Genomic DNA, 14,975 nt, shown 5'->3' on the forward strand with positions numbered 1-14,975 from the left:
CTCTGTCCATGGTGCTGATTATGAACAACGAGCGTTTATAACTTAATATTAACATACATACACGTATCCAAACAATTTGCCTGTGGAATGAATCCTAATTAACTAACCTCTATAGGAGAGTCTGGTTCATCCAGGATGCTCTTTTCACTCTGCATCCGCTGCATCGTCCCTGTTGAACTGGGGTCCATGATCAGCACGTTCTGACTACCGGCTCTGCCGAACTTACAGTCACTCTTTCTGGAGTCAGTCGTCCTGCACACCTCGTAATTGTACACGTGTTGGAGAGTCCCTGTCCCCAAAGTGTCTGAGTAACGTGGTGGATAATATGGAATCACTGGCAGATTGGACTGATACAGGACGCGAGACTGTCTCCACCTGTAGATTTTCACTGAGATAATAACCACTAAAGACGTGATGAAGAGGAAGGAAACTACAGCCAGAGCCAACACTAAGTAAAAAGTCAGGTTGTCATTGTACTCCTTGTCGTGTGGAAAGTCAGTGAACTCCGACAGCACTTCAGGGAAGCTGTCCGCCACCGCCACGTTAACAATCACTGTGGCTGAACGAGACGGCTGCCCGTTGTCCTCCACTATAACACTCAGTCTTTGTTTGACTGCATCTTTATCAGTCACTTGGCGGACAGTTCTTATTTCTCCATTCTGTAAGCCCACTTCAAACAGCGCCCTGTCTGTGGCTTTCTGCAGTTTATACGAGAGCCAGGCATTCTGTCCAGAGTCCACATCAACAGCCACCACTTTAGTCACCAGATAGCCCACATCTGCTGAACGAGGCACCATTTCTGCCACCACAGAGCTACCGGTCTGGACCGGGTACAGAACCTGAGGCGGGTTGTCGTTCTGGTCCTGGACCAGGATTTTCACTGTCACGTTACTACTGAGTGGAGGAGAGCCTCCATCCTGCGCTTTGACGCGGAACTGGAAATCTTTGATCTGCTCGTAGTCCAAAGAGCGCACTGCATGGATGACTCCACTATCAGCACTGACGGACACATATGAGGAGACTGGCACTCCGTTAACAGAGGAGTCCTCCAGTATGTAAGAAACACGGGCATTCTGCTTCCAGTCAGCGTCTCTGGCTTTCACTGTGAATATCGAGAGACCTGGTGTGTTGTTCTCTACAATGTAGGCCTCATATGAGCTCCTCTCAAAGACAGGAGCGTTGTCATTCACATCAGAGATCTGTAAGGTGAGAGTGACGCTGCTGGAGAGGGAGGGTACTCCCTCATCAGAGCAGGTCACAGTGATATTATACTCAGAGGCCGTCTCTCTGTCTAACTCACTGTCTGTCACTAAGCTGTAGAAATTATTTGACGTCGATTTCAATATGAAAGGAATGTTATCATTGATAAAACACTGAACTTTGCCATTTTCACCTGAATCTGGGTCTTGGATGTTAATCATGGTAACGACTGTGTTGGGGTTTGCATTTTCTGATATAACAGCTGATTTAGACATTATTTTAATCACTGGTTCATTGTCATTTATATCAACGACATCCACTGTCACTTTAGCAGAATCCGTCAGTCCCCCATTATCCACTGCGCGTATATTTATCTGAAAGTGTTTTTTCTTTTCATAATCCAAATTTCCAGTCAACCTAACCTCACCGTTGTCCTCGTTTACTACAAAAATATGTCTGACGTCATCTAAAGTATTTGTGATAGAGTATGTGATTTTACTATTTAATCCCTGATCAGCATCTGAAGCGGTAACGGTGGTGACTATCGTCCCTTTTGCTGCGTTTTCAGCTATAATACCTTTGTATATCGGCTGCGTAAAAACAGGCGCATTGTCATTGGCATCTAACACTGTGATTAGAATCTGCATTGTTCCTGTCATCTGTGGCTCTCCTCCATCTACAGCCGTCAACACCAAAGAAATAAACTCATTTTTCTCTCTGTCCAGAGGTTTTTGTAACACCATCTCAACAGTCTTTGTACCATCCGCCTGGGTGTGATGTTTAAGTAGAAAATTATCAGTCGGCTTAAGTGTGTAACTTTGAAGACTGTTAGTGCCTACATCCAAGTCAACAGCTCGCTCTAAAACAAATTTAGCCCCAGCGACTGCAGACTCGCTTATTCTGAATTTCATTTCGCTTTTTTCGAAAGATGGTGCATTGTCGTTCACGTCTATAATTTCAACTGTTACACTGTAAAATTCCATAGGATTTTCTAACACAATCTGAAAATGCAGAGCACACGGTGTGGTATCGCCGCACAACTCCTCTCTGTCTATTCTCTCTTTGATAAGGAGGACTCCCCTGTCGCTGTTCAGCTCGATGTACTCTCTGCTATCACCAGAATAAACATGGGCCTTACCCAGCTTTAATCGTTTGACGTCCAAACCTAAATCCTGAGCTATATTACCAACCAAAGAGCCTTTCGCCATTTCCTCCGGAATAGAGTAACTGACCTGCCCGAAGACTGAACTAAGAGAGAGGATCAAAATGAGCTGCAGTACTTGCCGTGCCATTGTTTGAAATGATCTCGGTAAAAAGAAACAATCTCGTTAAGTCCATCGGCAATATCAAACAGATATTAAAACAAAATATGAAGCAAGAACGGTCCTCAAAATGTGAACAAAATAATGTCCGATCACCTCGTCCTGTATATCCGTCCCTCTGTCGAAGACAATGAGGTCCGCGCCTACACTGTGCCTACATCAAAATGAAGAGGTGGTACAGCTGGAAATATGCTTCTACTGCATCAGACTAGGCAACAGCGGCCCACTGAGTTCAAAAAACAAAACTGCAGAGAAATGTTTTGTTAAAAGATGGAAAGGCTGAAAAATGAAGTGTAGATGTTCGATTAAAGTTAATACACCGTAGTTCTACGCTGATGGCATTTAAATTAAAGCAATCTTTTAAATTATTTTAATATTCAGAGCATGGCGATATAAACACAGACGCTTTCAGTCACACTGCATATCAAACATATGAATGCCTATATTGCACCAAACGAATTTACACCGTTAGTGTAACATTTTACTAAAGTGTTTGGTAATACACAGTAATAAGGGAAGGCATGTGTGATATGTCACATTTCTAACCTCTATAGGAGAGTCTGGTTCATCCAGGATGCTCTTTTCACTCTGTATCCGCTGCATCGTCCCTGTTGAACTGGGGTCCATGATCAGCACGTTCTGACTACCGGCTCTGCCGAACTTACAGTCACTCTTTCTGGAGTCAGTCGTCCTGCACACCTCGTAATTGTACACGTGCTGGAGAGTCCCTGTCCCCAAAGTGTCTGAGTAACGTGGTGGATAATATGGAATCACAGGCAGATTGGACTGATACAGGACGCGAGACTGTCTCCACCTGTAGATTTTCACTGAGATAATAACCACTAAAGACGTGATGAAGAGGAAGGAAACTACAGCCAGAGCCAACACTAAGTAAAAAGTCAGGTTGTCATTGTACTCCTTGTCGTGTGGAAAGTCAGTGAACTCCGACAGCACTTCAGGGAAGCTGTCCGCCACCGCCACGTTAACAATCACTGTGGCTGAACGAGACGGCTGCCCGTTGTCCTCCACTATAACACTCAGTCTTTGTTTGACTGCATCTTTATCAGTCACTTGGCGGACAGTTCTTATTTCTCCATTCTGTAAGCCCACTTCAAACAGCGCCCTGTCTGTGGCTTTCTGCAGTTTATACGAGAGCCAGGCATTCTGTCCAGAGTCCACATCAACAGCCACCACTTTAGTCACCAGATAGCCCACATCTGCTGAACGAGGCACCATTTCTGCCACCACAGAGCCACCGGTCTGGACCGGGTACAGAACCTGAGGCGGGTTGTCGTTCTGGTCCTGGACCAGGATTTTCACTGTCACGTTGCTACTGAGTGGAGGAGAGCCTCCATCCTGCGCTTTGACGCGGAACTGGAAATCTTTGATCTGCTCGTAGTCCAAAGAGCGCACTGCATGGATGACTCCACTATCAGCACTGACGGACACATATGACGAGACTGGCACTCCGTTAACAGAGGAGTCCTCCAGTATGTAAGAAACACGGGCATTCTGGTTCCAGTCAGCGTCTCTGGCTTTCACTGTGAATATCGAGAGACCTGGTGTGTTGTTTTCTACAATGTAGGCCTCATATGAGCTCCTCTCAAAGACAGGAGCGTTGTCATTCACATCAGAGATCTGTAAGGTGAGAGTGACGCTGCTGGAGTGGGAGGGTACTCCCTCATCAGAGCAGGTCACAGTGATATTATACTCAGAGGCCGTCTCTCTGTCTAACTCACTGTCTGTAACTAAACTGTAGAAATTAGTGGATGTAGATGTAATTGTAAACGGTATAAACTTATTAATCACACACCTGACTTTGCCATTTTCTTCTGAATCAGGATCATTTACACTCATTACAGCTACCACAGTGTTGGGACTTGAGTCTTCTTCTACTGATTGCGAGGATGAAATCATATTTATAATGGGGCTATTGTCATTAACGTCACCTACATCAATGATCACTTTACATGAATCAGACAGACCACCTCGGTCAACTGCCTCTATATCTATTTCATACTTTTTAGCTTTTTCATAATCAATAGGTCCGTTTAATATAAGATGCCCGTCGTCGGTAATGTCGAATAATTTTGAAATACTTCTCATGTTATTTCCAACTACATAGCTAACCTCTCCATTCGAGCCTTTGTCTGAATCAGTGGCACTGACTTTGGTGATAACTGTTCCTTTAATGGAGTTTTCTTTCACACTTGCTTTGTAAACGTTCCGTGTAAAAACAGGAGCATTGTCATTAGCGTCTAAGACTGTAATATGGATTTGCATAGTCCCAGACCTCTGCGGCTCTCCTCCATCTACAGCCGTCAACAATAAAGATGAAAACTCCTGCTTCTCTCTGTCCAAAGGTTTCTGTAAAACCATTTCCACTTTTTTACCTGCATCGGTCTGACTGTGCAATTTCAGCACAAAATTATCATTGGGCTTCAGTGTATAGCTCTGAAGACCATTTAGTCCGATATCAGGATCTATTGCTTTCTCTAGCATGAACTTAGAGCCGATGACCGCAGACTCGCTTATTTCAAACCTTCTCTCATTCTTTTGGAAAACAGGAGCATTATCATTAATATCTGTGATTTCTACAGTTACTGGGAAAATTTCTATTGGGTTTTCTAAGGCGATCTGAAAATGCAAAGCGCAAGGCGTCGTCTGGTCACAGAGAGCTTCGCGGTCTATTCTCTCACTGATGATGAGGACGCCTTTTTCCTTGTTAAGCTGAATGTATTGCGCACTGTCTCCTGTATGAATACGGGCTTTACCCGTTTGAAGCCGTTTAACATCCAAACCTAAATCCTGAGCTATGTTACCGACAAAGGAGCCTTTGGCCATTTCCTCGGGAATAGAGTAGCTGACCTGGCCAAGCACTAATCTGAGACAGAGAACCGACAGGAACAACAGTACTTGCCGTTTCATTGTTCTTTCAGGCACCTCCGTCGAAGCAAACTAACGTGTTCTCCTCCCTTCTGAAAGCAGCGTTAAATATTGCAAATCAATCAACAGGAGAATGAGCGTAAACAGCAAATGATGTTAAACTGATCCCCGCTTGATATTCCGTGCACGGTGTCTCATCCACCGTCGAACGTGCGGCATGTTTCAGAGCCCTTCTTCCTTGTGAAAAAACAGGGGATGTCCAAGTACAAGTATGATTTTAAACGCTAAGGCGCTGGTCAACAGCGGCCCAGTGAGTTCACAACATGAAACTACACGAGTTAAGGAAAACAGACTGTTATTACTGTTGCTGCCAGTTTGAGCTCTAAATAAAAGACCATGCAACAAAAGCTATTGGCGCTGTAGAATTAAACAGAAAAAACAAATGCTAAATATTATATATACATTAAAGGAACCACAGCAAATACTGGTAAAAAACAAAGGCAGGAATTTGAAAAGTAAACTAAAAGGAAAAAGTTTTAAGTTAAGGAGAAATAAAAAAAAAAGATAAGATAGAGGCTCCTCATTCACTGTCCAGGGTGCTGAAAAATTACATCACTGAAAACAAACAGACGAATGAGTTTATTATAACTGTAACAGTCTAACCTCTACAGGAGAGTCTGGCTCATCCAGGATGCTCTTTTCACTCTGTATCCGCTGCATCGTCCCTGTTGAACTGGGGTCCATGATCAGCACGTTCTGACTACCGGCTCTGCCGAACTTACAGTCACTCTTTCTGGAGTCAGTCGTCCTGCACACCTCGTAATTGTACACGTGTTGGAGAGTCCCTGTCCCCAAAGTGTCTGAGTAACGTGGTGGATAATACGGAATCACTGGCAGATTGGACTGATACAGGACGCGAGACTGTCTCCACCTGTAGATTTTCACTGAGATAATAACCACTAAAGACGTGATGAAGAGGAAGGAAACTACAGCCAGAGCCAACACTAAGTAAAAAGTCAGGTTGTCATTGTACTCCTTGTCGTGTGGAAAGTCAGTGAACTCCGACAGCACTTCAGGGAAGCTGTCCGCCACCGCCACGTTAACAATCACTGTGGCTGAACGAGACGGCTGCCCGTTGTCCTCCACTATAACACTCAGTCTTTGTTTGACTGCATCTTTATCAGTCACTTGGCGGACAGTTCTTATTTCTCCATTCTGTAAGCCCACTTCAAACAGCGCCCTGTCTGTGGCTTTCTGCAGTTTATACGAGAGCCAGGCATTCTGTCCAGAGTCCACATCAACAGCCACCACTTTAGTCACCAGATAGCCCACATCTGCTGAACGAGGCACCATTTCTGCCACCACAGAGCCACCGGTCTGGACCGGGTACAGAACCTGAGGCGGGTTGTCGTTCTGGTCCTGGACCAGGATTTTCACTGTCACGTTGCTACTGAGTGGAGGAGAGCCTCCATCCTGCGCTTTGACGCGGAACTGGAAATCTTTGATCTGCTCGTAGTCCAAAGAGCGCACTGCATGGATGACTCCACTATCAGCACTGACGGACACATATGAGGAGACTGGCACTCCGTTAACAGAGGAGTCCTCCAGTATGTAAGAAACACGGGCATTCTGCTTCCAGTCAGCGTCTCTGGCTTTCACTGTGAATATCGAGAGACCTGGTGTGTTGTTCTCTACAATGTAGGCCTCATATGAGCTCCTCTCAAAGACAGGAGCGTTGTCATTCACATCAGAGATCTGTAAGGTGAGAGTGACGCTGCTGGAGAGGGAGGGTACTCCCTCATCAGAGCAGGTCACAGTGATATTATACTCAGAGGCCGTCTCTCTGTCTAACTCACTGTCTGTCACTAAACTGTAGAAATTATTTTCAGTAGACCTCAGTAGGAACGGAATATTTTCATTTATTGTGCATTTGACTTTTCCATTGTCACCGTCGTCTAAGTCCTGAATATTAATTATTGTTACGACAGTTTGGCTTTTGATATCTTCGGATATCACATTTGATTTAGACATTACGTCTATCAGAGGCTTATTATCATTAACATCTATAATATCAACTATTACTTTACAAGTGTCTGTTAGTCCTCCGTCGTCACTTGCACGTAAATTTATTTGATAATTTCGTGATTTTTCGTAGTCAATATTTCCAATTAGTCTAACCTCGCCTGTGTGTTCATTTATCTCAAACAGATGTCTGACATCATCCAAAGTATTTCTGATCGAATACGTTATTCTCCCATTGGATCCCTGATCTGCATCTGATGCACTAACCGTAGTCACAACTGAGCCTTTTGGTGAATTTTCAGCAACGTTAGCTTTGTATATAGGTTTTGTGAAAACGGGTGCGTTATCATTTGCATCTAACACCGTAATGAGAATCTGCATTGTTCCAGTCATCCGCGGCTCTCCTCCATCTACAGCCGTCAACACAAGCGACAAATGCTCGCTTTTCTCTCGGTCAAGAGGCTGTTTTAAAACCATCTCGACATTCCTAGAGCCGTCTGCTTGACTGTGTAGTTTCAGAGCGAAATTATCAGTCGGTTGTAGGACGTAGGCTTGGAGACCATTAATTCCAACATCTAAATCCACCGCCCCTTCCAAATCAAATTTCGATCCGGTGACTGCAGACTCGCTTATTTTAAATCCAATATCACCCTTCTCAAAGGCTGGAGGATTATCATTAATGTCAACGATCTCAAGTATTATCCTGTAAAATTCAATAGGTTTCTCTAAGATAACTTGAAAATGCAGAGCACAAGGCATCGTCTGTCCGCAGAGCGCCTCTCTGTCTATTCTTTCTTTGATTAGGAGCACTCCCCTGGCTTTATTCAGCTCTACGTATTCCCTGCTATCTCCAAAATACACACGAGCATTACGAGACTTTAGTTTCTCAACATCTAAGCCCAAATCGTCCGCTACATTTCCGACTACGGAACCCAGTGGCATTTCCTCGTTAATGGAGTAGCTGACCTGCCCGAACAGAGGACTGAAATAAAGCAACGAGAGGAGAAACAGTACTTGCCGTCTCATTGTTCTCTGGAGAGAAATTTTAAAGGCAAAAATGAACGTTTCCTGTCGAAGAAAACGTGTTAACGGTATCTCCCAGAAAGAAGAAGAAACTCAGGGCACATTCCTCAAGAGAAAAATAGAAAATAGTCCAAGCGAGATACGTGTTGTAGTCTCGAGTCTAACCCTTCGTCTGCTCAGTCTAGTATAATTCTGTATAAGATGGGAGGCACTGTTGACAATATATTCAGAGAGCAACATGGTGGACTACAGCGTCCCTAAGAGTTCATAATGGAAAACTGCAGAAAAGCTGTTAGAAATAACCCGGTTTGTAGCAGAATGATGGCAATTAAACCCTGTTTAATACTTAATATTGAGAAAAAAATTAGTGTGTCATAAATATGTTTATGTAATCATATTAAAACATAACGTTGTAGCAGTAATGCATTTTCTCATAAGTGTATACAGAAGTGTACGTGTAAATTATATATAGAGAAACTGTGAACAATATTTTGAATGTCTCTGTCTGTGGTGCTGAAATTGAACAGCTGCATTTTCTAAAAGAGCAAATTAATGGACAACACGTTGGCAACCAAATACATATAATACAGCAAAATACAAGCTCGGATACCGTAACAGTCTAACCTCTATAGGAGAGTCTGGTTCATCCAGGATGCTCTTTTCATTCTGTATCCGCTGCATCGTCCCTGTTGAACTGGGGTCCATGATCAGCACGTTCTGACTACCGGCTCTGCCGAACTTACAGTCACTCTTTCTGGAGTCAGTCGTCCTGCACACCTCGTAATTGTACACGTGTTGGAGAGTCCCTGTCCCCAAAGTGTCTGAGTAACGTGGTGGATAATATGGAATCACTGGCAGATTGGACTGATACAGGACGCGAGACTGTCTCCACCTGTAGATTTTCACTGAGATAATAACCACTAAAGACGTGATGAAGAGGAAGGAAACTACAGCCAGAGCCAACACTAAGTAAAAAGTCAGGTTGTCATTGTACTCCTTGTCGTGTGGAAAGTCAGTGAACTCCGACAGCACTTCAGGGAAGCTGTCCGCCACCGCCACGTTAACAATCACTGTGGCTGAACGAGACGGCTGCCCGTTGTCCTCCACTATAACACTCAGTCTTTGTTTGACTGCATCTTTATCAGTCACTTGGCGGACAGTTCTTATTTCTCCATTCTGTAAGCCCACTTCAAACAGCGCCCTGTCTGTGGCTTTCTGCAGTTTATACGAGAGCCAGGCATTCTGTCCAGAGTCCACATCAACAGCCACCACTTTAGTCACCAGATAGCCCACATCTGCTGAACGAGGCACCATTTCTGCCACCACAGAGCCACCGGTCTGGACCGGGTACAGAACCTGAGGCGGGTTGTCGTTCTGGTCCTGGACCAGGATTTTCACTGTCACGTTACTACTGAGTGGAGGAGAGCCTCCATCCTGCGCTTTGACGCGGAACTGGAAATCTTTGATCTGCTCGTAGTCCAAAGAGCGCACTGCATGGATGACTCCACTATCAGCACTGACGGACACATATGAGGAGACTGGCACTCCGTTAACAGAGGAGTCCTCCAGTATGTAAGAAACACGGGCATTCTGCTTCCAGTCAGCGTCTCTGGCTTTCACTGTGAATATCGAGAGACCTGGTGTGTTGTTCTCTACAATGTAGGCCTCATATGAGCTCCTCTCAAAGACAGGAGCGTTGTCATTCACATCAGAGATCTGTAAGGTGAGAGTGACGCTGCTGGAGAGGGAGGGTACTCCCTCATCAGAGCAGGTCACAGTGATATTATACTCAGAGGCCGTCTCTCTGTCTAAAGCAACCTCTGTGACTATGCTATAAAATCCATTCATCGTGTTCAGTATTTTAAAAGGAATCTCATTATTAATATTACACTTCACATCTCCATTTCTGTCAGAGTCAGGGTCATTTACACTGAGCATGGCTATTACAGTATTCTCAGGAGAGTCTTCTAAAATCCTGTCTGATGTTGAGAGTATTTTCATCTGAGGGCTGTTGTCATTGACGTCAGTGATATCAATTAGGATTTTACTAGAATCAGATAATCCTCCATTATCTATAGCCTCTATATCTATTTGGAGGAGCTTTACTTTTTCATAATCTATTTCACCGATCAAAATAACATCTCCAGTCTTTCTGTTGATCTGAAAAAGGTCAGTAAAACGAAGCTTGCTCTTTGAAATAGCGTATGATATTTCTCCATTAGAGCCTCCGTCTTTGTCAGATGCACTAACCATAATTACACTGGTTCCTTTAGGAGAATTCTCAGATATTGCTGTCTTATATACTGATTTAGTGAAAACTGGCGCATTGTCATTCACGTCTAACACGTTAACCATTATCTGCATTGTTCCTGACATACGCGGCTGTCCGCCATCCACAGCAGTTAATGACAGTGTGATCTGTTCCTGCTGCTCTCGGTCTAGAGGTTTCTGTAAAACCATTTCTACCTTTTTACTTCCATCTGCTTGATTTTCTAGCTTCAAAGCAAAGTTGTTAGTTGGATTAAGGGAATAGGACTGGATACCATTTGTACCGATATCAGCATCAAGTGCTTTTTCCAGAACAAATTTAGAGCCAATAACAGCTGACTCGCTGATTTCAAAACGTTTCTCGCTGGATGCAAAGCTGGGAGCATTGTCGTTTATGTCTGTGATTTCTATCGTGATGCGAAATAATTCCATCGGGTTTTCCAGTATCATTTGTAAATGTAAGGCACAGGGCGTCGTTTCGCCGCACAGCGTCTCTCTGTCTATTCTCTCTTTGACGAGGAGGACTCCCCTTTCTCTGTTCAGCTCGATATATTCTGCACTGTCTCCGGAGTAAACACGGGCTCTACCCGATCTGAGCCGATTCAAATCTAACCCTAAATCCTGAGCCACATTACAGACCAACGAACCCTTCTCCAGTTCCTCCGGAATGGAGTAGCTGGCCTGCCCGAAAACCGAACTGAGAAACAGAACCAGGATGAACATCAGTACTTGCCGTCTCATTGTTTTGCCTTGATCTTCCAACGTCAGACTGATACAACTGTAATCCGTATGTATAGTGTTAAAATGTCCGGTGGTATCTCAAAGAATCTTCAACAAAAGCTGCAGCTTTACGTTTCCGTGAGCGGTTTTCGATTGAAACGAGAGCAGGCGAATGTGCCTGTTTCATTGTCTACCATATCACAGTCTAAGGGGGAGGTACAGTGTCCAGCCCTACTGAAGACTGCCACACTCTGGTCAATAGCGACTCTTTCTGTTCAATACACCAAATAGCAAAAGTTGAAAATAGGCGACTGAGAAATGTAGTTGGTTATGAAAAAAATCAAAAATAAAACCTAATACTACTAATAAAATTCATATTAAGATTAATAAATACATATGTATTATTATTATTATTATACTGTAGTAGAAGTAGCAGCATTTGCCTAGTTTTAGCAAGATTTTAGTTTGCTTTGATGATGTGATTGGTTAATTAAAGGTGTGCTAATATAACACCTTAGAAGGAAGATAACTCATCTGACACTTTAGTGAGGGATGAAAATTCAAACAAGGATAAAAATAAAGAGCAAAACCTAAAATTTCAGACTCATTCTATTGGTTAGTGTAGGAAAACTGTTGGTCTGTTTCACCTTAACGCATAATAAAACAGGTTACATCTGAAACTACACAAATCACTGTACAGACAGATAATACTGTCGTGATTTGGAAAATATTGTCGAAGTGGTCAATGAAAACATGAAAATCTAACCTCTACAGGAGAGTCTGGTTCATCCAGGATGCTCTTTTCACTCTGTATCCGCTGCATCGTCCCTGTTGAACTGGGGTCCATGATCAGCACGTTCTGACTACCGGCTCTGCCGAACTTACAGTCACTCTTTCTGGAGTCAGTCGTCCTGCACACCTCGTAATTGTACACGTGTTGGAGAGTCCCTGTCCCCAAAGTGTCTGAGTAACGTGGTGGATAATATGGAATCACAGGCAGATTGGACTGATACAGGACGCGAGACTGTCTCCACCTGTAGATTTTCACTGAGATAATAACCACTAAAGACGTGATGAAGAGGAAGGAAACTACAGCCAGAGCCAACACTAAGTAAAAAGTCAGGTTGTCATTGTACTCCTTGTCGTGTGGAAAGTCAGTGAACTCCGACAGCACTTCAGGGAAGCTGTCCGCCACCGCCACGTTAACAATCACTGTGGCTGAACGAGACGGCTGCCCGTTGTCCTCCACTATAACACTCAGTCTTTGTTTGACTGCATCTTTATCAGTCACTTGGCGGACAGTTCTTATTTCTCCATTCTGTAAGCCCACTTCAAACAGCGCCCTGTCTGTGGCTTTCTGCAGTTTATACGAGAGCCAGGCATTCTGTCCAGAGTCCACATCAACAGCCACCACTTTAGTCACCAGATAGCCCACATCTGCCGAACGAGGCACCATTTCTGCCACCACAGAGCCACCGGTCTGGACCGGGTACAGAACCTGAGGCGGGTTGTCGTTCTGGTCCTGGACCAGGATTTTCACTGTCACGTTACTACCGAGTGGAGGAGAGCCTCCATCCTGCGCTTTGACGCGGAACTGGAAATCTTTGATCTGCTCGTAGTCCAAAGAGCGCACTGCATGGATGACTCCACTATCAGCACTGACGGACACATATGACGAGACTGGCACTCCGTTAACAGAGGAGTCCTCCAGTATGTAAGAAACACGGGCATTCTGCTTCCAGTCAGCGTCTCTGGCTTTCACTGTGAATATCGAGAGACCTGGTGTGTTGTTCTCTACAATGTAGGCCTCATATGAGCTCCTCTCAAAGACAGGAGCGTTGTCATTCACATCAGAGATCTGTAAGGTGAGAGTGACGCTGCTGGAGAGGGAGGGTACTCCCTCATCAGAGCAGGTCACAGTGATATTATACTCAGAGGCCGTCTCTCTGTCTAACTCACTGTCTGTCACTAAGCTGTAGAAGTTACTGGAGGTCGACATTATAGTCAAAGGTGTGTTATCGTTAATAAAACACTGAACTTTACCGTTTTCGTTTGAATCTGGGTCTTGTACGTTCATCATAGCTATAACGGTGTTCCGCTTAGAGTGTTCAGATATGACATTTGATTTTGACATTATATTAATGTTTGGTTTGTTGTCGTTCATATCAACCACATCCACTATGACTTTGCATGAATCTGTAAGTCCACCTTCATCAGTTGCTCGAATGTTAATATGATAGTTCCGGGCACTTTCATAATCAATATTTCCAATCAATTTAATTTCACCGCTGTCTTCGTTTATCAGAAACAAAACATGGGCTTGATCCAAACTGTTTGTGATTGAATATTTTATTCTTCCATTTGTTCCATAATCTGCGTCTGACGCAGTAACGCTGGTGACCACCGTCCCTTCTGGGGCATTTTCATAAACAGTGGCCATGTATGTGGACTGTGAAAAAACAGGCGCATTGTCATTGGCGTCTAAGACTGTGATGAAAATCTGAATTGTTCCCGACATTTGCGGATCTCCTCCATCAAATGCTGTTAAAACTAAAGATACCAACTCTTCTTTTTCTCTGTCAAGTGGCTTCTGTAAAACGATCTCTGCCTTTTCTGTTCCGTCTCCTTGACTGTCACGTTTAAGTACAAAATTATCGGTAGGTTTCAGCTCATATTTTTGAAGACCATTTTTACCGACATCAAGGTCTATTGCTCTGTCTAATACGAATTTTGCCCCAGTTACGGCAGATTCGCTGATTTTAAAACTCACTTCGTTCTTTTCAAAGGTGGGAGGATTGTCATTTATATCTGTAATCTCGACTGTGACACTGTAAAACTCCATGGGGTTCTCCAGAATGATCTGAAAATGTAAAGCACAAGGCGTAGTCTGCCTGCAAATCGCTTCTCTGTCTATTCTCTCTTTGATGAGGAGGACTCCTCGTTCTTTATGGAGCCCGATGTATTCCGCACTGTCCCCTGAATAAACGCGAGCTTTACCAGTCTTCAGTCGTTTTATATCTAAACCCAAATCCTGAGCAATATTACCGACTAAAGAGCCACTCGGCATTTCCTCAGGGATTGAGTAGCTGACCTGACCGAGCACTGAAGTGACATAAAGGACCAAGAAGAACAACAGTACTTGCCGTTTCATTGTTCTGTCCGACATTTTCCTCGTGGAAATTAATAGGACGAATTATATTCCACAACGACCCGAAATATATGGCCAATTACATGTGATAAAGAAGTAGATGTTAATCCTCATTAAACGTACATATGAATAACAAAAGGACGCTTTCTGCGGAGTAGAAATTTAGTTGTGGTCCGACGCTGTAATCCGGTGCCTGCCTTTTTCTCACTGATATCGTCACAACAGGGAAGGTTGCTCTTTAAATCTGCCATGAAACATCAACTCACTGGGCAATAGCGGCCCTAAGAGTACATATCAATGAACTACAGGAAAAGTCTAAGGACAAAGAGACATCCTACAAGAGATAAGTCATTTTTATATGTACCAGGAGTAACAAACACACAAGT

At 43.8% G+C, this 14,975-nt stretch overlaps 2 protein-coding genes across 14 annotated transcripts in view; both read right to left on the reverse strand.

Annotated features, from left to right (window-relative positions):
- The window catches only part of LOC113144193 (protocadherin gamma-C5-like), a 261,353-nt gene that overhangs the window by 56,008 nt on the left and 190,370 nt on the right, over nt 1–14,975 (reverse strand). The window contains exons 1-2 of one of the 13 annotated variants that reach the window (XM_026330063.1): nt 9,078–11,771; nt 6,974–7,066 (exon numbers count right to left, since the gene is read on the reverse strand). The exons of 8 other annotated variants lie outside the window; for them this stretch is intronic. In XM_026330063.1, coding sequence (XP_026185848.1) covers nt 7,064–7,066; nt 9,078–11,462 — 2,388 coding nt within the window. In that variant the 5' untranslated portion in view covers nt 11,463–11,771 and the 3' untranslated portion in view covers nt 6,974–7,063. Of the gene's footprint in view, nt 1–107; nt 2,760–6,071; nt 8,626–9,077; nt 11,772–12,207; nt 14,876–14,975 lie in introns of those variants that run through there. 4 more of the 13 variants (XM_026330049.1, XM_026330056.2, XM_026330054.1 and 1 more) reach the window with 4 other exon arrangements.
- Nucleotides 2,931–5,628, reverse strand: LOC113144683 (protocadherin gamma-A11-like). The gene is made up of 2 exons (XM_026330908.1): nt 3,060–5,628; nt 2,931–2,939 (listed from the first exon to the last, which is right to left on the reverse strand). The coding sequence occupies exons 1-2, from the start codon at nt 5,448–5,450 to the stop codon at nt 2,931–2,933; spliced, it is 2,400 nt and encodes a 799-aa protein (XP_026186693.1). The 5' UTR covers nt 5,451–5,628.

The sequence above is a fragment of the Mastacembelus armatus genome, chromosome 10 (assembly GCF_900324485.2).
Source record: "Mastacembelus armatus chromosome 10, fMasArm1.2, whole genome shotgun sequence".
Classification (NCBI taxonomy): Eukaryota; Metazoa; Chordata; class Actinopteri; order Synbranchiformes; family Mastacembelidae; genus Mastacembelus; species Mastacembelus armatus.

Bases quoted from the DNA above. Each gene is read 5' to 3' on its own strand.
- LOC113144683 (XM_026330908.1), bottom strand. From the start codon at position 5,450: ATGAAACGGCAAGTACTGTTGTTCCTGTCGGTTCTCTGTCTCAGATTA.